This window comes from Mesoplodon densirostris, chromosome 10 (genome assembly GCF_025265405.1).
Source record: "Mesoplodon densirostris isolate mMesDen1 chromosome 10, mMesDen1 primary haplotype, whole genome shotgun sequence".
In the NCBI taxonomy this organism is placed as follows: Eukaryota; Metazoa; Chordata; class Mammalia; order Artiodactyla; family Ziphiidae; genus Mesoplodon; species Mesoplodon densirostris.
Window position 1 is genome coordinate 67,672,972 of NC_082670.1, and position 25,764 is coordinate 67,698,735.

The 25,764-nt window shown below is 47.1% G+C and overlaps 2 protein-coding genes across 6 annotated transcripts in view; one reads left to right on the forward strand and one right to left on the reverse strand.

Annotated features, from left to right (window-relative positions):
• Window positions 1–5,237: 5,237 nt before the first annotated feature.
• On the reverse strand, window positions 5,238–7,059 carry TMEM158 (transmembrane protein 158). Its single transcript, XM_060109743.1, has one exon. It carries the CDS (start codon window positions 6,754–6,756, stop codon window positions 5,875–5,877), a length of 882 nt encoding a protein of 293 aa, XP_059965726.1. The 5' UTR covers window positions 6,757–7,059; the 3' UTR covers window positions 5,238–5,874.
• Window positions 7,060–7,200: 141 nt separating this feature from the next.
• Window positions 7,201–25,764, forward strand: part of LARS2 (leucyl-tRNA synthetase 2, mitochondrial) — a 248,413-nt gene continuing 229,849 nt past the window's right edge. For all 5 annotated transcript variants that reach the window (XM_060110202.1, XM_060110199.1, XM_060110204.1 and 2 more), the window contains exons 1-2: window positions 7,201–7,464; window positions 23,653–23,867. The gene's annotated coding sequence lies outside the window, so the exon portion shown is untranslated. The remainder of the gene's footprint in view (window positions 7,465–23,652; window positions 23,868–25,764) is intronic.

Consider the following 25,764-nt stretch of genomic DNA (forward strand, 5'->3'; position numbering starts at 1 on the left):
CTTGTGTTTCCTTATTGATTTTCTGTTTGGACGATCTGTCCATTGGTGTGTAAGTGAGGTGTTAAAGTCCCCCACTATTATTGTGTTACTGTCAATTTCCTCTTTTAGAGCTGTTAGCAGTTGCCTTATGTACTGAGGTGCTTCTATGTTGGGTGCATATATATTTATAATTGTTATATCTTCTTTTTGGATTGATCCCTCGATCATTCTGTAGTGTCCTTCCTTGTCTCTTGTAACATTCTTTATTTGAAAGTCTATTTTATCTGATACGAGTATTGCTACTCCAGCTTTCTTTTGATTTCCATTTGCATAGAATATCTTTTTCCATCCCCTTACTTTCAGTCTGTATGTGTTCCTAGGTCTGAAGTGGGTCTCTTGTAGACAGCATATATATGGGTCTTGTTTTTGTATCCATTCAGCGAGCCTGTGTCTTTTGGTTGGAGCGTTTAATCCAATCATGTTTAAGGTAATTATCGATATGTATGTTTTCTTAATTGTTATGGGTTTGTGTTTATAGGTCCTTTTCTTCTCTTGTGTTTCCCACTTAGAGAAGTTCCTTTAGCATTTGTTGTAGAGCTGGTTTGGTGGTGCTGGATTCTCTTAGCTTTTACTTGTCTGTAAAGCTTTTGATTTCTCTATTGAATCTGAATGAGATCCTTGCCAGGTAGAGTAATCTTGGTTGTAGGTTCTTCCCTTTCATGACTTTAAATATGTCATGTCACTCCCTTCTGGCTTGTAGAGTTTCTGCTGAGAAATCAGCTGTTAACCTTATGGGAGTTCCCTTGTATGTTATTTGTTGGTTTTCCCTTGCTGCTTTCAATAATTTTTGTCTTTGATTGTTGCCAATTTGATTACTATGTGTCTTGGCGTGTTTCTCCTTGGGTTTATCCTGTATGGGACTCTCTGCACTTCCTGGACTTGGGTGGCTATTTCCTTTCCCATGTTAGGGAAGTTTTCGACTGTAATCTCTTCAATATTTTCTTGGGTCCTTTCTCTCTCTATTCTCCTTCTGGGACCCCTATAATGTGAATGTTGTTGCATTTAATGTTGTCCCAGCGGTCTCTTAGGCTGTCTTCATTTCTTTTCATTCTTTGTTCTTTACTCTGTTCCGCAGCAGTGAATTCCAACGTTCTGTCTTCCAGGTCACTTATCCGTTCTTCTGCCTCAGTTATTCTGCTATTGATAACTTCCAGTGTAGTTTTCATTTCAGTTATTGTATTGTCCATCTCTGTTCTTTAATTCTTCTAGGTCTTTGTTAAACATTTCTTGCATCTTGTCAATCTTTGCCTCCATTCTTTTGCCGAGGTCCTGGATCATCTTCACTATCATTATTCTGAATTCTATCTCCACTTCATTTAGTTGTTTTGCTGGGGTTTTATCTTGTTCCTTCATCTGGTACATAGCCCTCTGCCTTTTCATCTTGTCTATCTTTCTGTGAATGTGGTTTTTATTCCACAGGCTGCAGGATTGTAGTTCTTCTTGCTTCTGCTGTCTGCCCTCTGGTGGATTAGGCTATCTCCTGACTTATTGCACTTAGGATGATAATCTCTAGGTCCATACAAATGGCATTATTTCATTCTTTTTTATGACTGAGTAGTATTCCATTTTTTAAATGTACCACATCTTCTTTATCCATTCATCTGTTGATGGACATTTCGGTTGTTTCCATGTCTTGGCTAGTGTGAATAGTGCTCCTATGAACATTGGGGTGCATGTATCTTTTTGAATTAGAATTTTCTCTGGATATACACCCAGGAATGGGATTGCTGGACTATATGGCAACTCTATTTTTAGTTTTTTGAGGCACCTCCATACCATTTTCCCTAGTGGCTGTACCAACTTACATTCCCACCAACAGTGTAAGAGTGCTCCCTCTTCTCCATCCCCTCTCCAGCATTTGTTATTTGTAGACTTTTTAATGATGGCCATTCTGGCCAGTGTGAAGTGGTACCTCACTGTGGTTTTGATTTGCACTTCTCTAATAATTAGCCATGTTGAACATCTTTTCATGTGCCTGTTGGCCATCTGTATGTCTTCTTTGGAGAAATTTCTATTTAGATATTCTGCCCATTTTTCAGTTGGGTTATTTGTGGGGTTTTTTTTGTTGAGTTGTGTGAGTTGTTTGCATATTTTGGAAATTAAGTCCTGTCGGTCACATCGTTTGCAAATATTTTCTTCCATTCTGTAGGTTGTCTTTTCATTTTGTTTGTGGTTTCCTTTGCTGTGCACAATTAAAGCTGGTGTTTTAAATTCACGTCTCCTCTCCTGTTAGTTATTGTTTTCCCTTCTACTTCTCCCTCTCCAATTCAAAAGAACAATTAATAACAATAGTATTTATGATGATGATAATTATTATGATGATGATTATTATTATTGCCAGTGTAGTCCTCCTCTAGAGGTTGCAGAATTATCTAGGAACACAGGAGGTGAGGTAGGGTATAATGTTAAGGAACTCAGCATCTTTTGTACTAGGAGAACCAAAGAATATGGCATTTAACTCAAGACAGGGTACTCCTATGATCATAAAATATTCTGAAATAAGATTCCAAATTATTACAATTTTGCAGCCTTTCCCAGGGAAAGGCTCAGCCATGCACTCAGGGTTTTTATATTGCTCTTAACTCTCCCAATCCTTGTAGCTTTAAACCTTTTAACCTAGCTGAGAAATGGATGATTCTTCCCCAGTGAAAGGAGAGAATTGGAACAGTGAAGACCAGCCCTCTTTTTGCCCCTGTTGTCAATGAACGAGTCATTTCTGTGCGGTGGGGGAGGGGCTAGGCCAGGTAAGAGGGGACCCCTGCTCTGACCTTCTCTCCATTCCTTTCTTTCCATTTTAACTCCTTCCATCCTTCTCCCTTGATGACTCCTAGGTCATGGAGATCCAGAGTGTATTTTTGTCTAAATCTCCCAAGTTGAGTTCTTTTGGGACCCACTCTACCCAAACATTGGAATGGCCACCAGGCTGATGACCTCCATCACTCAGGAGACTTAAAGAATGAACTGTAATCTGGGAATTGCACACATAGGCGCACACAGGCTACAGTGGCACACTTCCTGTCCCGTCAAAGAAGTACTGATTTAGTACTTTAAACTGCATTTTTGGAAGTGTTTCACTACTGAAATGATGCAAATCAAACTGACTAGGAGCACAGACCCTGAAGCTGAGCCTGCGTCTTCCTTCCTTTACCCAGTGGATGGTCCCAACTTAAAGAGACCAAAACGACACAGGCTCCATCCTCACTTTGTAGTCTCCTGCTTAGAGCTCTGGCTCTTAGAAAGCAGCCAAAGTCAGCATAGTGAACTAACCGGTCATCGTGTGTGTGTGTGTGTGTGTGTGTGTGTGTGTGTGTGTAAAGTGATTGATCAATAGATGTAAATACGTTTTAGGTGTGTGTGTGTGTGTAAAAATACATAGATAGAAAGTTTTATCAAGTGCCTGAGTGTCTCATTTAAAAAATGGATGCTCTCTGGCTCCTTTGCATTTGTGACTACACAGAATCTGACAGTGACAGGGGTGGGTCAACAGAGGATCAGACTCTGAGTGGCTAGCTCCTAATTCACCTAGGAAGGGAAGTTTCTGGTGATGAAAAAGTAAGAGTCAGGGAGGCAGAAGACCCAGGTTTGGTTTCAGCTCTGCTTTTTTGTGTAGCTGTGTGATTGTAGGCAAAATGCTGAAACTGAACCTCAATTTTCATCTTAGAAAAATCAGGGTGACTGTGTGTGTGTGTTGTCCTAGGAATTCTTAATATGCCTTCCAGAATTACAAATGCTATGACTATATTAAAATTGACCAAGGTTAGGAAAGTTATTGATTTTCCTCTGCTAGTTACCACAGGGTTGGAGAAGAGAGCAGTTCACAGCCCACCTTGCTTTGGGGTATAAGAAGGTTTACAGTGACGCGAGGCTAGCGGATTTGCATTACACTGAACTTCTCCAATGTCTGGATCAGGAGATAGAGGAAGACTGCCACCCTCACGCTTTCCTCTCTAAGAGGCTGGCTTCTGCTAGAGATATCCTGGACCCCTAAGAGACAGAGGAACAACTGAAGCTACAGGGCAATGACCCAGACTCTCCTCCAGACAGATTCCTGTGAAAAAAAGGGTCCCATTTCTTTTATATAATAGAGACATCTTGAGATAAAAGGAGGCTACATACTTTGAAGGTTCACTTCCACTAGTACACAGTGGTTCTCAAATTTGAAACACATCAGAATTCGTTACAGGGCTTGTTAAAGCAGATTGCTGGGCCCCACCCCAGAGTTTCTGCATCTGTAGGTCCTGGGCAGGGCCCCAGTTTTGCACCTCTAACAAGTTCCCAGGTGTTACTGATGTTGCTGTTCCAGGGACACCACTTTGAGAACTATCAAGAACGGTACCTAGGGCCTCCCTGGTGGCGCAAGTGGTTGAGAGTCCGCCTGCCGATGCAGGGGATACGGGTTCGTGCCCCGGTCTGGGAGGATCCCATATGCCGCGGAGCGGCTGGGCCCGTGAGCCATGGCCGCTGAGCCTGCGCGTCCGGAGCCTGCGCGTCCGGAGCCTGCGCGTCCGGAGCCTGTGCTCCGCAACGGGGGAGGCCACAACAGTGAGAGGCCCGCATACTGCAAAAAAAAAAAAAAAAAAAAAAGAACGGTACCTAATATTCACTAGAACAGTATGCTCTAGAACAGTTATCAAGTATTCACTCAAAAGTGGGGAGGAGATGGAGCAAGAGAAAGTAGCTTAAAAATGTTTTTAAGGTGTTAATTAGTCTGTAAGAGTTTACCTTGAAAAAATCTTAATGCCGAAATAGCTCAGGCTTTAAAACCAGCTTTTGAAATGTGTTCATATACTAAAGGTTACACATATGAAAAGGAAATCTACATGCCTTTTAAAATGAGTCATCTTCATCAAAGACACCTGGCTCAGAGGAACTACCGATTTCACCATTTTGGCACTTAACTTGGTGTTTTGCAGGGCCTGAGGGAAATGCGTAAAAAGATAAATCACATAAAACCCTGTATGCCGCCGTGACGGGTGTCAGTGAGGCTGAGGGGTGGGGGTGGCCGCGTGGTGAGAGGCAAAACCACTGCCATTAGGGCCAGTAGTATGGTTTCCATCTCCCGCCTCTCCCAGACAGGTAAGGGAGACAGAGTTAGCCCTTCTCTCACTTTCTGAAAATTCCCTTCCTCACGTTTCAGGGAATCATCTTGTAATTCTTGGATTCCTTTTCCTAATCAAATAAAGACACATACGCACCTCTGGAGGAAAATGTCTGTATTAAAAGCCAAAAAAACACAGAAGTACAAGAAGAAACGCCCATCTGACCACGTCACTGGATAGATCGACTTGGAAAAAGGTTAATAAAGTTCATTTTCAGCGGTAACAATATATCAGTGTTAAATCATTCCCATGCCTCCTCCCCCTTTTAAATAAATTAAAAAACAACAAACTTCAAATACTATGTTCAGATACAAAGAGCTTCCCTTACTACTGCAATAGCAATTTGATTTTTTTTACTAAAACTTTCATTTAAAACAGTTATTAAATATATAAAACAAATACACAGGATTTGGTCATTTTCTGCCATGAATATAGGGCACGTGGGTGCGGGGAGGAAGGAGGGCAGGGGGACGCAAAGAGGGGAAAGGGCCCCATTTCCCTCTCTCCATCTTCCAAGCTGCGGATCTCACCCTGCAGAGCAAGGGCTTGCATCTGCTTTTGGGAGCCAGAAGCGCGGCACAAACCTGGCTTTTCCCACACGCTGGGGCCTCTTCCGCGGACCCCTCCCCGGAAGAACTAACGGTCACTACTGCACGAAGCACACCGGCCGAGTCTCCCGGCGGGAAAGGCACCGAGAGCGCGGACATAGGGAGGACAAGGGGAGGAGTGGGGCGGGTCACTTGGTCGCCGCCCCCGAGGTGACGGCCGCGGCGGCGGCGGCGGCGGCGGCGGCTGCAGCGGCGGCGGCGGTGGTCCCAGCGGGTACGGCGGCGGGGGCGGCGGCGGCGGCGCTGGCGGTGGTCCGGCGCTGCTCCATGCCGTTGGGCAGGAAGCCGGCGATGATGGGCACCGGCCAGATGAGGGCGGCCACGCTCCACACGACGATGACCAGGGTCATGAAGCAGGCCACCAGCGTGGACTCGATGGGCTTGCGGTTCAGCCGCCAGCCCGGCTCGCCCTGCAGCTCCTCCAGGCTGAAGTCCAGGCAGCAGAAATGCAGCGGCTCTCCCTGCAGCCACAGCGGCCCGGGGGGCTCGGCCGCGGGGTAGGCGGGCAGCGCGGTGGGCGTCCCGGCGGTGGCGCCGGCGGGCCGGAGGCGGCCGGGGCGGCGGCCGCGCACCCAGCCGCAGCCCACGCAGAGGCGCAGGTCCTGCTGCGCGCCGCCCGCCGCCAGCCCTAGGTGCTCGATAAGTAGCGGCGGCCCGACTCGGTGGAAGGCGGCGGCGAAGAAGGCGCGGCCATGCGCGTTGGTGGAGAAGAGGAGCAGGTCGCACTGGAAGCCCCGCGGGCGGCCCCAGCGCACGAGCAGCGAGCTCAGCATCTGTCGCTGCACGCTGATGTTGCACGGCGCCGCCGCCTCCTCCTCCGGGCCGGGGCGCTCGGGGGCCCCGGGCGCAGCCGAGGCCAGCAGCCGCGGGGCGGCAGGCTCGTCCACAGACGACTCGTTGACCGAGGCGTTGAGGGGCGCCCCGAGGAGGCCCGGCGCGTCCGCGGCTCCGCCGCGGGCGGGCGGCAGCGGGCAGGCGGCGGCCAGCAGCGCGGCGAGCAGGGGCAGCATGGCCTGTGGCGGGCGCCTACGCGCGCAGGGCAGGCGGTGGCTGCATGGCGCGCGGGAGACGAGCCGGCGAGCGGACGGCGGGACTGCGGGGACTGGCGGCGGGCGGAGTGAAGACGCGTCGGGCCCCCCTCAGCCCGCGGGGGCGGCGCGGAGGCAGTGAAGGCGGCTCGCTTGGCGCGGGGCTCCCTCCCGGCCCAGCGGTGTCTGGGGTTCCCCGCCGCCCCCGACGCGGGAGCCCTCGGACGGCTGGGCGGTTCTGCTGGGCCCTGCGCTCGCCGGGAGCAGGATTCCCCGACTCGGCTCCGCCTCCCGCGCGCCTCGCCCCATCCCGCCCCGCCCTCCGCCCGCGAGGCTTGGAGACTCCGGGGAGGGCGGGGTTGCACGCGCCGCGGCGGGAGCGGGGGCGTGGTCGGGCGGGCCGGGAGGGGTGTAGGCAGCGTGCGGGGATGGGGCTCCGAGGCCTGCGCGTGGGCCCGGACTGTCGCTTCTGTGGCTATTGTCCGATAGTTTGGGACGGGGTGAGTTGGCCCGGCTCGTGAAGCTTGCGGACGCGCCCTGGCGGCCCCGCCACACCCCCGGAGTCCAACTCCAAGCGGCGAAGGCGCTTTGAGGGAATTGCGTCCTCGGAGGGAGGCTTTTGTCACGCCTGAGGCAGGCCTGAGATGTCTCACCTTAGTGCTCACCTGGACCTCGCTCCTTTTACGGAAGGTAAAACTGAGGCGGAGAGAAGGGGAAAGACTTCCCCAGGCCACCCCAAGAGCCAGAACCAGAACTCCTGGCCACGAGTGTCTCTTAGGTCCGAAGCGTTTGGCGGGTTTTTAATGTACCTCCAACACAATAAATCCACTTGGTATTCTCACAGCAAGCAAACCCTAAGATTCTAAGAACTCTATGGAGTTGGGGTGGAGAGGGTCGGGTGGGAATGTGAGCCCCATAGCCTTGCAGCTCTGGAGTTTCCTGGTAGGGACTTTCACTCCCAGGAAACAGCTTCTCACGTGCAAGGCCCTGTCTGGCAAGTCCAATGAGCACGTATTTATGAAAGATTTGTATGTAGAATCTGTTCAAGGGAAGATTCATCCCCGTTAGGATATTAAGTGGAGGAAGGCCTGTCAAGAATAACGTGCCAAGATCAGATTTATATTTTAAAAAACACTTTCCTAGCAGTTTGGCCTTTTACACTTGGTAAGAAAAATTCACTGATGCTGCTCCAAGAGAATACCCCTGTGGTTTGAAGCCAGTGTGCTCCGTGAGCACCAGCTATTCCTGAGTCTGAGAGGGAAAGTGTGGAGAGAGCAGAAACAGGCCGTCACCAAAATGGCACAACGTCTAAACCAGCTCCGTTTCCTGAACAGAACTACATTGCTAGGCTTGGTGGCTGATTACATTTCTGGCAGAGTTATCCATTGTTTCTAACAATGAGTCAAACCGGGTTGAGGAAGATGTAAAAACAGCTCCAAAATATAGGTCCCAAACCTACCTGCCTTCTTCCCACTTGGGCAAGTTATTATTCTGACTTGGCCTTGGCTTCCCCATCTGAACAGTGGGGTCAGTGGTACCTGCCTTGCGGGGTTGCTGTGATCAGTGCACTCAACCCATTGTCTGTCCATCTGTTCACAGAGGTGCTCACGCGGTGGCTGATGAGATGTAGTTCCTACCAGTCTAGCCCGAGCTGGCTGTCTGGAATGACCCTTGGTTTCTACAGAAATGATGAATTTCCCTGAGGGGATGGGACTCCCTTTTGTTTACGCCTTCGTTCCTTTTCTGCTGGGAAGCAAACTACCAGAGAGAACAATGTGAATTTTCGTGCTTTTATTAAAAGTTAGTTTTCCTTTTAGACTTGCATGTCAGGAACAGAATCTATTGTCTGATACGGCAGAGCTGTTTTAATCTGAGCCATGTGGCTGGTGAACAGCCCAAGAACAGGGGCCTCAGGTAATCTTCAGGGCTGAGAGAGGCCCAGTCTTCCAGGGGTGGGTTTTGAGTCCACTGTCTTTGACAGTGGGTGATGCTCTCTAGGGTTTCCGCCAGAGGTGGGAGCTTCCTGGCTTTGTCTGAGCAGCAGGGAGGCAGCAACAAAGGAAGAAGACACAGAGCCACTTGGGGGGCCAAATAGTTCGCTGCAAAGCTGTGCCACCGTTGCCCTGCGTCCCAGGAACCTGAATTCTGCCCACTTTTCCAGCACGTGTAGGACTCCAACACCTTACCCTCATTCAGAGGGGCAACCACACAGTTGTAGATTGATTTGCTGTCTTTGGGGGCAATTGGAATTTGGGAAAAGATAAAATTACATTATTTTCGGTCTTGTTTACTGCTGTGTTACTAGCAGTGGCAGAAGCACTTGAGCACAGGGGAGAGGCTGTGTTTGTTGATTGGACAAATTTGCCTGTTTGCTCATAGCTCTGACTAGCCACGATTTATTTAGTACTTTCCACATGCCGGGTGTTTTACACACATCATCTCTACTCTTTTCAACAATCCTATGGATGTGATACCTATTTTACAGTGAAAAAACTGAGGCTCAAAGAGCGTGAGTAACCTACCTGAGGCCCCACAGCAACTGGTGGCAAAACCAGAATATCAGTCCAGTCTCCACTGACTCAAAAGTTTGTGCTTTTCAAAGAACTAGTTGTGTCTTATCTTATTGAGGTTGGGTTCCAAAGTCTGTGCATAAGTTAAAAGAATATATGGTGTAATTCTAATTTCATTTTGATAAAAACTTTTGGTCGAGTTTCTTTTTAAAGATATATATATATATATATATATATATATATATATATATATATATATATGAAGCCAACATATTATAACAGCATTAGACAAAGATTGGAAAACAGTGGAGGAAACCATTAGAATCCCGGCTACCTGATTCTTTACTTCTCTGCATCTGCATCATTATTCTTCTCTGCAATCTTTGTATTCTCTAAATGTGCAACTAATACTCTGAAGAAAAAAAAAAAAAAAAAGGAAATTGAAGTCCCACTACCTTTTACAGCCATTATCACTTTGTGTTCTTTCCTTCAGCCCAGAGGGGATCTGGGGTCCAGCCAGGAGCATAGGGCACTCAACAAGCAGGTGCTGACTGAGTGAGTTGACCTGCTGGTTAAGAATTCTGCCCAAGCTACAGGTGGAGACCTGTTGGTTAAGTTGTGTGGCTCCTGGTCCCTTCTCTGAGCCATCTCCTACCACTTTCCCTTTCCCTCACCGGCTCTGTTCCAGGCATACTGCCATCTCTGCTATTCCTGGAACACAGCAAGCAAATCCAGACTCAGAGCCTTTGCCCATGCTGTTTCCTCTGCCTAGGACGCCATTCTTTCTGTTAGCTATCTTGCTTGCTCCCTCCCTTCCCACAGGTCTCTGCTAAGATGTCAGCTCCCCCAGAGAGGCCTTTCCGGACAATTCCTGTAAAACAGCACCCATTCCCAGCATCTCCATCCCTCTCCATCCTCTTGTGCATTGTTCCGTGTCTTCCTGGTACTTATCGTCAGCCGTCACACCGTAGGTTTTTCTTCTTTGTTTAATGTCTATCCCTTCTCTGGCATGCTTGCTGCCTCAAAGCAGGGCTTTATCTGTTTTGTTCAATGGAACAGTGCGTGGCTTATAGTAGGGGTTCAATAACTAGCTGATGAATGAGTGAGTGAATTTAATAGACTGGGCCAACTCAGCAGGCAGGATGTCGGGGAGCGGTCAGGGAATTGAGATGGACAGAGCCACGCCAGTTCCACAGCAACAAGACTCATGTAGCCCCTACCAGCCTGCAGGCCAGGAGCCACCCACCTGGCCCTGCCCTGCCCTGCCTGGACTGGTGGAGGAGCCAGGTCCCATGGGGAACCACCTGGCGGGGCAGAGTTTGGCCTGGAAGGCTAAATTGATCTCACAAACCCTGACACGCAGCAGCACTAAGGGACATGAGTCAGGGCAAGCTGAATGACTAGGAAGAACATCCCAGATGAGCCCAGACTTCTCTTCTATCTAAGGAAGAAAGGCAAACGAGACTCCTTCCATCTCCTCAAGTCCTATCATTTTTATCAAACGAATGGAAGACTTTGATAAATCTCTGTTTTGTCTATAAAATACAAATAGCAAGTTTTTCTACATGGACTGTATTGTTAGAAAACAATCATGAGGACTCCAAAGAAAATAATTAGTAATGATGCCCAGTTGTTTCATTCTTTTCATTTCCTGTGTCCTTCCCAGGTGTTAGCTAATTTTTCCTTATGCTGCCTACTGAAGTTAAAATTAACAAAAAGATCTCCCTGGGTTATTTGAATTCCTTTCATCTAACGACCTGAGAGTGCCACAGGTACAGTAATTTGTTAGATATGATTACCACATGCTGTAGACTGAGAAGTAAGCAAGAACCACAAAAGAATTGTAAAAATAGGACAGAGGAAAGAGGGGCTTAGAAACCAGTGGTTCAGCTATACCAGAGTCACTGGTGAAGGTTGTGGTTGGCATGGGTTTTGGCAGGGGGGGCACTAGGAAATAGGGGAAGAATTCTTTTCATTCCAGTCTCCCTGCGAAATCCCATTCCTCAGATGGGAAACTTGACTGATTGCAGGAGCAGCTGAAGAGCTGGGCCTTTGTACCAGGCACTGGGGGAGGGCTGGGGGCCCCCAGTGTTCAGGTGATTAGAGCCTGACCAGTCCTGTGCCCTCTGCTGCCAGGCTGCTTCGTGATCTCACCGGGTGGCTCAGCCAGATCTCCAGGGTGTGGATGTTTATCCTTCTTGATCACTGTGGTCAGAAGGGAGATTTCCCTCCGCACAATTCTGGCAGCAATTATAGCCCACACATTTCATTTGGCAATTAATCATGGGCTGCCTTGGGACAAGGCTGCTGTGGCCAGCTCAAGCTGTTACTAAGACAATTCAGTCTGATGCATTCGTTGTTTGCTTGTGGATATCCTCTGTGCATGGTGGGCAGGGCCACTGCTGGTATTTCTTTTCTATCCAGAGACCCAGACATCATGCTGGGCTTCTGGTAAGATTTCAGTGAAGACTTTTTGAGGCAATAAGAAGCTTGTGCTGTTATAGGAAGATGGAGAGTATCTAAGAGAGAACTGTGAGGAAGAAAATGGTGCCCAGGTGATAACATATGTGAAATCATTTGAAGGGGAGAGAAATCCTGCCAAGTGAGACCCTCTTTTGCGTTTGGCCTAGCATTGGTACCTTCACCAGATGATAACTGTCACTTGACAGACAGTTACTGTGCTCCAGGCACTGTGTCAACCACTTGAAATGCATCCCCACCATAGTCTCCTGAGGAAGAGATTACTGTGACCATTTTACAGATGAGGTAAACGGAGGCTCAAGGGATTAAGTCACTTATACAAAATCACAGTGGTGGAACCAAAATCTAAACCTCATCTGACAACTGTGTTCTTAATCACAGCCCTGCTAAATGGTCTCTGCCGTCACCGACAACCTTGTGAGTTGGAGGTTATTGTCCTGTTTTAATGATGAGGAAGCAGGTGCAGGATGTCTGGGCAGCTGGCAAAGGATGGGTCATTTGCATCTCTTCAGCATTCCAATTATATCTAGCCTACACTCAGTCCCAGTTCATAAATTCCACCAATACTGAAATTCTGGAGGATGTTTTCCCAATCTGGTGCATCCTTATGGATGGAGCCCTGGACTCCCCACGCCTATTGCTCTGCCTCCAGGGCCATCAGGGCTCCTGGTACTCAGTAAGTGCTGGTCAGGAACCTGGGATTCAGCAGGGACTGCTCACCTGGGCAGACATCCAGCCTGGAGCTCCTGAGATACCTGAGAGCCTTCAGGTATGACGCTGATGGATTCTAAGATAATGTATTCACAAGTTACTTGGCGAAATATTCAAGAGGTATTGACTAAACCCCATTGATGGGGATAGCAGAATAGTTTCTGTGAAAAAACTGCCATTAAACACTTATTTCCAGGGTGAGCATCTGTCAGGCAAACTGACTGAAACTATCTTTTAAAAACTTTTTTTTTTTTTTTTTGGTAATATGGTGATGTGCATTTCTAAAACTTTGGTGCTGCTTAAAGTAATTTCTTTTGGAAAGACAACCCTTAAAGCAAATGATATTTTGTGGTTCTTGTATCCACCTTATAAAAAAATTAAAATGTCATTTAACATTTATAAATGTAAATTCTGAGAATTTCAGTATGGCAAATATGGGAGAAAGAGCTGGGTCATCAGAGCCAAGGCAGCTGAATGTTCCCCATCAAGCAGTAACCAGCGTCATAAAAATTTACTTCATGCTGCTTCTAAACAGCACCAAACACTCCCTTCAAGTGAAATCGTTGGTGTTCCATTTCCAGAGGTAGGGAGGAGACGGAGGAAGCAAGAGCCCATTTAGAGAGAGCCAGGAACATTGGAACACATTTGTCAAAGTCTTTCATGCCTTCTCACTGCGCCCCCTTCCTGCTGGATCTACTGGCCCCACATGCAGGGGGACATCTGCCACTTGCCTGGGCATGTCCTGTCACTCAGGGGTCCTGCCTGGCATTGCCTTCGTGTTGAGTTGGCCTCTTGGTCTACCCATTCTTTCTCTACTAAAGTCCCCAGATTTGGGGATTTGAGAGAGTTGTGACTATGAACATGGCCTTCGGAGCTGGGCAGACCTAGACTGGATGCACTACTTTACTGTGTCTTGGTTTTCTTGTCTGTGAAATGGGCCTAAGAGCTGCTCTCTTCTAAGGGTTAAATGGGATTCTTATTGCAAAACAGCATTCAGTGAGCGTGGCTAGCACTTTGGGTTCCAGGAACATGGGCACGCAGCTCTTCCTCTCTCCTTACACTGCTGTGGAAATGGATGTATTTGCACCTGCAGGGGTTCATCATTGTATGTGGAAAATAAAGAAAGAGGGATGGCTCCTGGCTTAAAAGAAGCTAGTGTACATTCCTGTCTACACGGAGCCATCCCTAGTAATCAAGCACACTTGGATTCCTGTGGCCATGAGAGTTGGAAGGGATCGCAGAGGCCACCTAGTCCAAGCTCCTCGTTTTATAAATGGGGAAACCAAGGCCCAGAGATGGCTGCTGGCCTTACCAAAGATCACAGTCTGGTTGGCAGCAAAACCAGGGCTGGAAGCCAAAACCCATGGCCAACTGGCCATCAAACATGGCACCTCTCTAAGTACAGTCTGTTGCAATGCTTTTACAGCTGCACTTTATTTTTTTTTTATTTTTATTTTTTTTGCGGTACGCAGGCCTCTCACCGCTGTGGCCTCTCCCGTTGCGGAGCACAGGCTCCACACGCGCAGGCCCAGCGGCCATGACTCACGGCCCCAGCCGCTCCGCGGCATGCGGGATCTTCCTGGACGGGGACAAGAACCCGTGTCCCCTGCATCGGCAGGCGTACTCCCAACCACTGCGCCACCAGGGAGGCCCTACAGCTGCACTTTAAAAATGAGGCCCAGTTGCAAAGTGAGAGCAAAGAGCCTTTCTAATTTACTTAGAGAAGAAGAGAAAAATAATGGGCTTTATAATTGCCAGAATCACACTCCTAACTCTATTTACACGATGGAGGATTGATTGCGTGGGCTGAAAGTGTCAGCACACTTGGCAAGCTTCCATTCTGATGCAATTAAGCCTTTCTCCTTCCAGCTCTGCTGAGAACCTGGGTCAGGCCCCAGGAGGCCCGGATGTGAGTGGAAGCCCAGGCTGAACCAACCCCACCCTTAAGTCCTGAAGGAGTCCATGGGCATAGGCAGGAACTTGGAGCCCACTGTCCAAGTGAGGCCACTGGGGCCATCAGGTCATGCTTCTTCCTGGTACCTGGGCTGTTGGCCAAACTCCTGCAGTCCTTTGCATGGTATGAGAATCCCCAGGTGACTGCCTGCTTGAAGCTATGTACCAGGGTCACCCAGAGCTGGCTGTGCCCTGTCCTCACCATCCAGGCTGTCCCCCTCAATGGCAGTCTTCATTTTGATGGTGCCTCAGTTTGCTTTGCCCTGTGCACTTTCGAGATGTCAGCTGTGAGCCCCTCCATGGAAGAACCCAGTGCTACCCTGGAACTGGGCCTGTGGCTCCAGCCCTGTCCACCCTATAGCCCAGCATGTATCGCCTTCTCTGGTTGGCTGCTGGCTAAGCAATGGAGCACACAGGTGGGAGGGATCAGATTTCTCTTAAAGCCAAACTCCTGTGGAAATCTAATGAGTGAAGCTCAGAGGTTTCCCACACTGCCCACTTGCAACTCGCTTTTCAGTGACAGTAATGGAAAGGAAACACATTTGACTTCCCATAGGCAGACAGTCTCACAATGTCCCATGCTCCACCAGGGCCCAACCATCTCACTGTCACAGAGACTGATACCTGCGGTCACCTACAGTCCCCTGAGCAGGCATCTCCCAGAGGGGACCCATTAGGGTTCTGAACTGACCCCTGTGGCTTACACCTTTCTTAAATCCAGTTCACTTTAGTCTCTTGTTCGTCAGTGATCTGGCATCTTGTTTTAAGCCTCAAAATGGCAGATCACTTTTATCTTGTAGGGTAGCTTGGATTGGCTGGAAGTCATTACCTGAGTGCTGTGTTCAGAAGGATTCTGAGGCTGAATCTTGGCTCAAGGGGGAAATACTGTGATGGACTAACAGTAGCTGCCAGGGTACGAAGGAATACAGATAGTGAATATCTGGTTTTGTCTGCCTGTTTCTTCAGGAAAGGACATCCCTTTCTCTTGGGTATCTGCTGCTCCCTAAATCCATATGGTTTTGGTGGTGCTACCAGTTAGAGTACCTGGCCCCTGGTTTCAGTGATGAACATGTGACCCAGGCCTAGCCAATCATAGTGCCCCAGCCACCTAACCCTAATGATTTGCCCAGGGAGCATGTGACCCAAGCCAGCCAATCAGAGACCTACCTTGGGATTTGCTACATGAAGCTGGAGGAGAGAAGGCATCTCTTTCCTCTGGCATGTCTGACTGGGATGAAGGAATACTGGAGTTGTCTGCAGCTCTGCCCACTCCTTCCTCCACCCCCTGCCCATTTCTCCTCTCCCTGCACACAGAAAGCCTGTTTACAGTAGGAAGGAATAACCAATAGCAGTTTCTGAGAGATGCCAGAAGCCTTGTTGTTGTCATTTGTGACCCTTGATCTAGCAGGACTTGAAGCCTGCTCTGCCCCTGTTCTGACCAGATTGTGAGCTTAAAAGCACAGTTGTGAAACTGGAAGCAGGCTCGAGTTGCGTGTCTGACACATGCAACCAAATACATGCAGCAGCTATCTGTCAGCCCTCTTGTTATCCCTCAGAACACCCTCAGCTACAGCACTGCTTTAATCTTACTGGGAAGCCCTTCTACTCCCTTGTCTCACAGCCCCCAGAATGCCAGCTCTACTCTTTGAACCCCTCTAAGTCTCTCAAAGAAAGAAGACACTTTTTTCTCTCCTTAATCATGTTCATAAATGAGCACCACTCCCCCCCCTGCTCAATCTCAGGGGAAATTTCTGTTCTCTACATACTTAGCATTTGAACCGAATCGCTCAACATTTGTGAATCTGTGTTCCAAGGTCATAATCGTGAATAAAGAGAAAGTTTGTAGCTCCAAGACATTTATCACGTTGTTTACGATGGTGAAAAATTGGAAACCAACAAAATGCCCCCCAGTAAGGGGATGGCTAGGAAATAGAGAAATGTTCTCCTTATGAAAGAGTACGCAGCCATGACAATTCTCTTTACAGAGAGTTTTCTGCTGAGTGTGGCATTGAGACCATCATGCAGACTTTAGCTCCTCTCATGGTGTCCAGAGTGTAGAACCCCAGAACTTTGGTTATTTGCATAACCTTCACCGATGCTTTGCGCAGTTTAGGGAGAGGGCATATTGCATAAGGCTTGTGATTCCACCGACAATGTCTTGAGATACTCCCTGTTATGGGGGTCTCACTCTCTCTTCCTTTTTCTCACATGGCACCCAGCCTCACTGTCCTCTCTCTCCTCCCCCCTAGATTTCCTCAGGGGACCTCAGAAGTCCTTCCCTTCTGTTGTGAAGAGCAATCCAGTTCTTCCCAGCCTCCTACCTCCCAATCTATCCCAGGACTCCCCTGACCTGAGCCATGCAGGGTACCAGACCCTTCCTTCTTACAAGGCCATTGAGCCCTGAATTTTGCCACTGGAGCATGTTCTGGAGCTTCCCCATCTCCACCAAAATTGGCTTTCCAGACCTGAACTGCTCCTGAATCCCCTTTCCAGACCTGAACTGCTCCTGAATCACCCTAGTGGTTCTGATGCAGCAGTGCAGGGTGGGGCCTGAGAATCTGCATCTCTAACAAGACCCCTGATGATTTCCAGGTGATGCTGAGGCTGCTGGTCTGGGGACACACTTAGAGAACCACTGACTTGGAGCATTTCTTTTGAACACATAGAATACTCTCCCTAAGAGGAATTTTGTGAACAGTGTTTGTTCCATCTTGTCACATATTATTATAGTACTATTCCTGGAGATAGAAAACGTTACATAAAAATGTTTATGCCAGGGGCATCTGCTCCCCAGTTTTTCCAGAGAAGCAGAGAAGGGGATCCCAGACTGCCCATCATCTGGGTTTGCTTAACTAAAGAGATCCAGATCTTTCCATGGTTTGGAAAGATGATTTCCAGCAACTAACCAGGGCAGCTTTCATGGTATCCAGGCCAGAGAAGGTGCCAGGATGGGGAGCAGTGTTGGGTGCAGGGCTGGGCCAGCAGAGGTTGGAGTCCGGCCCCAGAAGCCAGGTCAGGGACCAGTCAACTCACTGGCGGCTCTACTCAATCACCACTGTACCAGGGGCATGTCAGAGATGACCAGGGACACAGCTCTCTGCTGGCGGAGGAAGGGGAACCAGGCCAAGTCAGCACGTGAAAATATGAAGTCACCCCAGACTCATGGTGGGCACTGACGGAAAAGCCACGGGAGGTGGGGAAGCCCCAGGGCACCTGGTTCTAGTCCTGCCCTGGTGTTGGCTGGTGAGCCTTCCATCTTGAGCACATCACGTCACCTTCTTCAGTTCCAGTGTCTCATTGGTAAAACGAGGGGCCTGCACCAGATGATGTCCTTGGCTCCTTAAGATTCCAGAGCCAAATGTGTCCTCAGGGCTGTCACTTCTCCTCTTCATTGGGTCTGTCTTCCTTTTGTGGGGTAAGGGGGATAAAGGGCCAGCTCGGATGTTGCGAGAACTTGGGCCAGTTAGGACGCCTTGATACGTGTGGCAGCCTCTTTGGTTATGAGGGGTCATCAGGCTGTGAGAGACCCAACACCCTGTCTCAGTCCCTGGGGTGCTCCTTTTACTCTGACAAGTGGAAGCAGGATGTTGGGGAGCAGAGGTGTGGAGATGGGTCGCATACTGGGCTTCCAGATGTGGGGAGTGCCCAGCACGGCTGGACCACATTTGGTCCGCACTGGCTGCTGGGATCTGAAGGACAGGAAGAAAAGCATCGATAGCTCTTGCAGGGCCTCTCTGGACAGCAGCCCTGATGGCTTAAAATGGACGTAGATTGTGAAGGGAAGGGAGGCACTCCACTGGGGCAGGGGCACCGAGGACAGTATTGTCGTCTGAGTGTAGGAGTGTGGCTCCTCCTTGCAGCCAGCCATGGGACGTGGCATTGCCCACTAGGGTACTGCTGGAGATTTGCAGGGCATTTATGTAGTTTCCCCAGATTCTATAGTCAGACTGTTCCCAGGACTCGGAGAGCTCTCATCTGCCAACAGGAGCTCCCGGTGGCCTTGCCAGCCTCAGGCAGGGCCCTTCTCTGGCCCGATGGGGCTGCCCCTGTAACTTTGGGACAGACCTAGGCGGTTTTTCCCCTGCTTTCTCCCTTCCCGTGTCCCTCTTTCCAGGTGCCTGGGGATTCTCTTAGCTGACAGCCAGCTGAGCACTTCACACTTCATTGAAAAGTCACCACAATAATTACCAGATCATTAACAAGGGATTTTGAAAAGGCACTTCAAAGCGTCTCTCCCGGAATTGCTAAGACAGGTGTAACAATCTATCTGGGCAGAGAAGAATGGTTTAAAGGGATGTTGGGGACTGAGGGTAAGGTGTTAATTAAACTGGGCTGAGTAGCGGCAGGAGTGGGTAACCTAATCTGAGCATGGTAACAACCCAGGCAACGGTGAGGAGGCCTGACAGTTTTAGACAAAACACAAAACATACAGACTTTGTTTCTCCTCTTACACTTTAATAAGGAATTTGACATAAATCCTAGGTCTTCCTTAGAACGCCTGGTACCTGTTTCGACAAGGTTCATGTACACGAAACATAAACTTTCCTGCACCACAGGCTTCGTTATTAATTTTACTCATTACAGTTAATGAAAAATCAAATGTCCAAATGGCTGGGGACGAGGTGGGCAGATAAGCTCTCCTTATATCAAAAGTCCCACAGGAAGGAAGATAAATGGTTATGTCTCAAATAGGTGGACGATTAGGTATGCCTGCTTAAGCTACCCCCTTTACTGAAACTTTAGATCAAGTTGTTGCCTCCTGACAAATCTGCATACTGTTTGGATGGAGATACAACCCTTCCCTACCTGGGAACCTTGTTTCCAGAGATCCTTGCCCAATTGCAAATGATATCCGGGTGGCAACAGACTCAAGTACAGATCATCATCTTTCTGTGATGGTCCAAGTCAGTGGGTTTCAGCCCTGGCTGCGTATCAAAATCCTAGTAACACAGGTGTTGGGACTCACACAAGACATGTGGAATCAAAATCCCTGGGGCTGAAAACCTGGCATCCATATTTTTAAACACCTCTCAAGGTGATTCTTGTGCAATTTTTAGAGTACTGGTGTTTGGGAACTAACTACAGGAGCTGAAAATACTTTCTGTGAGGTTTTTTTTCTTTTTTTTTCCTTTTCATATTCAAAGCTACTTTAGAGCACAACTGCTTTAAAATGTCACCTCAAGGTCTTCAGCCTCCTTGAGAGGGCTGATTTGCATGAAGTATTTTCTAGATGCCAGGCAGAAAATGTAAGCTAAGCATAGGAGTGTTTGGGCTCGTGGTGACCATCTTTAGCATCAGGGAAGCATCTGTCTGGCACCTTGCAGGCTGGCGAGGCAAAGTGTGAAGTTCATGGTATTTCTTATTCGGAGAATAGCAAACTCTACCTAGGACATCATGCTATCTGGGTATGACTTGCTAAAATGCAACCGTGTCCTTCTGTGCATGAGATCATGCGTGCTGTGTGGGCCTAAATGTGCAGGTCCAAACTCCATGCCCCGTCCCAGATTCTCTGCCTGACTCTTGGACAGTGATCATGCAGCCTGAGACAACTGTGGTGGGAAAGGGAGGTCCTGGGTGGTCCCAGAGGGAATGAGGGTGATGGAAGATGCTAGGTAGACCCAGGGGGACAAGTAGATGGGAGGGGCTAGCTGTCCCCAGAGGGGATGGATGAGAGTGATGGGTGGGATGCCGTGCTTAGGAGGAAGGTATCACCAGCTAGATCGGAATCCACAGTTTGGGAGACCCGCTGTAACTAACAGATCAGTCTGCCCCTCCCCAAATCCTTAAATGTACAGGCATCAACTCGTCGTTTTGGATTTTATTAAGTTTTATTAAAATCACCTTGGAAATCTGCCCTATTTATCATAGACACCCTGATGCCTCTGAAACATCTCTGGGCATTCTTGGGGCATTCACATTTCTCCTGCCGGCCTCTGGCCCTGATTCCTGTTGGATTCCCAGTCTCTATTATGTGCTCTTGTTTTTCCCGTAGGATATCATCCCACCTCCCTCAGCCCTGATCTCTTCTTACCCCCAAAGTCCCACCAGCTCAAAGCTTTGGGAGGACCGACTTCCAGGCCCAGATCAGCAGAGTCCAGCCACATCACAAGGATACCCTTGCCCTTAGCCTGGTCGGGACCCTTTACACTCATGCTGCTCCTCGTGTGATAAAAGCAAAGCATCCCATTCCTGTCCCATTGCCCTTCTCATCTAGCATCTCCTCACCCCTTAGAGACCTCCAACACCCCACTTGCCAGGGCAATGCTGCCAGCTGGGAAGGAAGAGTAGAAAGATGGATTGAGGGAGACAGAGGGAATGACCCTCCTGTATATCTTAATTTCAGCATTAAAATCAAATAGCCAGAGATCAAATTCTGTAGACAGAAGCCAATTACACACAAAATTTGGCAAATCGTATGCAAATAACACATGTGTCTCTGCCCTAGATTACATCTGCTTAAATGTGTTTTTCAGGAGCAGACAAGGAGAGATCACGGGGAAAGAGTGTTCAGGATGTGGGGGCAAAGAAGCAAGAGAGGGAATGATGGATTCTTAAACCCAACCACATGCCAGGAAATTTTACTTATGTCATTTGCTCAGCTAGCCCTTCTTGAGTGGCTGTTGTGTGCTTTGTATATTGGCCACGTTTCTCCCCATCATTTAAAAGTGGCTGCCATTGCCCCAATCAGCATGTCATCACACAGTGAGGGCCAGAAACAGAAAAGGAAAGGGGAAAGATATCCTCACGCCTTTCTCTCTTTCATTTTTCAGAGAAGACAATTGCTTCTCAAAGCTACCCAATAATCTTCCCAAGGCCACAGAGCTGGGAATATAGTGGAGCAGCGATTTCAGTGTGGACAGTCTGACTCTAGATTGTCCAACAGAAACATAATGCAAGCCACATATGCAATTTTAATCTTTTAGTAGCTACATTTAAAAAGTAAAAAGTAGGTGAAATTAATATATTTTATTTAACCCAATGTATCCAGAAGATTATTTCAACATGTCAACAGAAAAATTACTAATGATATATTTTACATTTTTTATACTAAGTCTTTGAAATCCAATATATCTTTTATACTTAGAGTACATCTCAATTCAGTCACCATATTTTCACTAGAAATACTTGATCTCTGTTTTATATTTCATAAAATTTATATAGATACACATACTCAAGTTGTTCCAAATAGACTTAAAGTTTCCCAGTTATTGAATCAAGTAGTGGTTTTTACATTCACATTTAAATTAATTAAAGTTAAATAAAATTAAAAATTTGGTTGCTCAGTGTTTCTAGCCACAGTTCAAGTGCTCAGAAGCCACATGTGCGGTGGCTACTGTATTGAATAGCATTGTTCTAGAGTCTGCACACTTAAGCTCATTTTGATCAAATTCCCTGTACCCAAGTACATAGTGATGTGTTAGTAAGTGTCCACCTATATTTAAGCGATGCACAAACTCTCCAGCTACAAGACTGGAGACCTGCCTTGTGTTCTTGCCCTGGTTCCAATCAGCTGTGTGACCTCAGGCGATTTACTCTATTTCTCTGGCCTTTGTTTACTCATTTGTTAATGAGGTGGTGTGTCTCAAATGTCTCTTCGAGCTCTCAAATTATGTGTTTTTTCTCTTTTCTAAAAGAGAAAGGAATGAGGTCATTATTAAAGCCATGGACACCAGGGTGTGCACGTGCGCGCGCACACACACACACACACACACACATTCTCCTCAAAGTAATATATACAATCCGTGTTGCCAGTCTCCAGCATCTGCTGAAATGCTGTGGGCAAGCATGGCTCCCAGGGTGTTCTCTTCCTCCCCTCCAGCACTGAGGGACTTTCTCCAGAATGCCCATGATAAAGAAACATTGAGGCATTGTCTGGCCTCCAAATTCCAGGAAATATTGCTAATTTGTTCCCTTTTATACACTACCTTTTAAGGAAGAAAAATCCCATACATGGACGGAATCCTGCATTGGTTTCTGCAATCATTTTGAGTCACTGGCTTCCTGGAACAGGCTGTGTTCTTTTTTCTGTGTGTGTGGTACGCGGGCCTCTCACTGTTGTGACCTCTCCCATTGCGGAGCACAGGCTCCGGACGTGCAGGCTCGGCGGCCATGGCTCACGGGCCTAGCTGCTCCGCAGCATGTGGGATCTTCCCGGACCAGGGCATGAACCCATGTCCCCTGCATCGGCAGGTGGACTCTCAACCACTATGCCACCAGGGAAGGCCGGCTGTGTTCTTTTAATATATATAAAAGAAAGGTCCTTGGCTCTCCCATACTCCCCCTTTTTTTTTATTATTAGTTTCTGCTTTATAACAAAGTGAATCAGTCATACATATACATCTGTTCCCACATCCCTTCCCTCTTGCGTCTCCCTCCCTCCCACTCTCCGTATCCCACCCCTCCAGGCGGTCCCATACTCCCCTTTGTTACAGTTTGTATTGTGTGCACCTGACTTGTTAGTCAGAATGGGCCTTTGGGTTTATTGGAGAGCATAAAAGCTCGACTATATTTTAGGTACAGAGCCATGAAAGGATGATCAGGGGATTCGAGTCAAACCAGAGAGTAACTACTGAGTCTGAAGGCCCAGCAATCCACATAATAATTGGATTTGACCAGAACTTGCCTTCCAAATGGAGGACATGGATGTGCCAGGGGGATAAAACTTAATGGCCCTGTAGGAAGGTCGCAGTTCTGAAAAATAATTGCCCCAGACTGGTGACATTTTACTACTTAGAGTCTCATTTCTTTGGGTCTTGTAAGGTGGGCAAAGTGGAACTAGCCTCCTCACCCCAAAATGAGAGATTCTAGTCTGGGTTTGAATTTGGGAGAAGAGAATAATAAGAAACTGAATGAGAGAAGAGGGCAAGAGGGGGCAGGAGGAACTAAAACGACACTAAAGGAAGATGCTAAAAGTTGTCAGCCATTTTATGTGAAGCTAATGCCATACTGGAATTTATACAGAGCAGCAAAGACATAAAAAATCTGTCACCAGTTTATTCTCTGCTTAAAGAAAGACAGGCTAAAAAGAATCAGGAGTGTGGGGTTTAGTTTCTTCATTTCTTTAACCAGCATGAGAATCGGAAGGAAGGTTATAACTCATTTATTTGTTCATCTTTTCATCCATTCATTGTGGTAGGTAACTTGGAAAGATGGTCACCATCAATTCTTGCCACTCCGTTCATCATGTCCTTCCATCAAGAGCTGAGTTTGTTTTCCCCTCTAGGTGATTCTGGGCTGGCCTGTGACTTGCTCTGACCAATGGAATGTGCTGGAAGTGGTGCTATGCCCTTGGGAGGCTGTGCTGTGCCATAAAGGAGCTCAGGCTAGATTACTGGCTGATGAGAGGCCACACAGAGAGGGAGAGGCCAGGAGGAGGAACCTGAGGTGCCAGAGGTGAATGAAGCCTTCCCACCCAGCCCACCTACCGTTGGAATGCAGGTGAGTGACCTCAGTCAATGCTGGATGGAGCAGAAAAACGGCCCAGCTTTGAACACTGCCCAAATTCAGCACCAACAGAGTCATGAAATTGTTGTGGTTTTAAGCCACTGTGTTTTGGGATAGTTTGTCATCCAGCCATAGATAACTGAATATATATGTTTTTGGCAGCTGTATTTAAGGGGTTCCTTTTTTAGTTTTCTAAAATAGATTTTTGATCATAAATATGAGTTGAGATTTGTTAAATGACTTTTTCTGCCTCTATTAAAATGGTCATGTGGTTACTTTTCTCCTTTAGTCCATTAATCTTTAATTTGCTCTGCATTTTTGGTAGTTTTTTAGCAGAGGTATTGCACATCATCTTTCATTAAATTTATCCTAAATATTGTATGTTTTTTGATGCTATTATAAATGGTACCTTAAAAATTTTTATATTCTAATTGTTTGTGACAGTATAAAAATAACACTGATTTTTCTATATATTATTAGTATTCTGTGACTTTGCTAAACTCATCTATTAGTTTTAGTAATTTTTAAAAAGATTCCTTAGGATTTTCTATATACACGATCATATTGTCTACAAATAGAGATGGTTTCACTTCTTCCTGTCCCATATTTCTACTTTTTATTTATTTTTCTTGCTTTATTGAACTTGCTATGACCTCTAGGACTATGGTGAATAGAAGTGTTAAGAGTGAACATCCTTGCCTTATTCCTGTTCTTAGGGGGAAAGCACTTTTTCATATTGAAGTATGATGTTATCTTTAAGTTTTATACAGATGTCTTTTATCAGGTTGAGAAAGTTGTCTTCTATTAATCATTTGCTGAAAATTTTTATTATGAATGGATGTTGAATTTTGTTAAACACTTTTTCTTCATAAATTAAAGGATCACATTTCCTGTCCTTTATTCTGATTTTTTAATGGGTTGAACTACAATGTGGTCTGCAGCCCCTAACATGGTCCCCAGTAATCCCCTTCTTCTGGTATTCATGCCTTTGTGTAATTCCCTCTACTTGAGAATGACCTGGACTTAGTGACTCACTTACAATGAATGTAATACAGCAGAAGTCGTGGCTTGTCACTTTTGAGATTAGGTTATAAAAAGACTGTGCCTTCCATCATGGGTGACTTCCCTCACTCACTTGCTCCGAGGAAAGCCAGCTGCCATGTTGTGAGCCACCCTCTGGAGAGAGAGGTCCACATGGCATGGAACAGAGGGAAGCCTTTGGCCATTAGCCAGAGAAGTGAGGGCTTCAGTCCCAACAGCCCATAAGGAACTGAATCTTGCCAAGAACCACTTGAGTCATCATGAAGCAGATCTTCCCTCAGTCAGGTCTTCAGGTGAGATGACTATCCAGGCTGACCCCTTGACTACAGCCTCATGAGAGACCCTGTACCTGAAAACCCAGTTAAATAGCACCAGGATTCCTCACCCACAGAAACAGTGAGATAATAAATGTTCATTGCTTTAGTATGCTGCATTTTGGGAGTGATTTCTTTATGCAGCAATAGAAAACTAATATATACATTGATTACTTTTTGAAGGTAAAATAAGTCTTGCATTCTTGGAACAAACCTCACTTCATCATGAAACATTATCCTCTTAAACATTGTTAAATTTGATTTACTAATATTTTGTTAAGGATTTTTGTGTCTAGGTTCATAAGGGATATTGGTCTGTATTTCTTTTGTAATGTGTTTGTCAGGTTTTGATATTAGAGATAAGCTAGCCTCATAAAATGAAATCCCTCCTCCTCTATTTTTTGAAAGAGGTTATATGATGTTCATATTATTTCTTCCTTAAATTTTTGATAGAATTCACCAGTGAGCCTGGAGTGTTCTTGTAATGAACTTTCTTTTTCTTAATTATAAATTCAGTTGTCTTAAAGACATAGGAC

What these genes read in the sequence shown, in the direction of transcription:
- TMEM158 (XM_060109743.1), bottom strand. Translation starts at nt 6,756, where the DNA reads ATGCTGCCCCTGCTCGCCGCGCTGCTGGCCGCCGCCTGCCCGCTGCCG.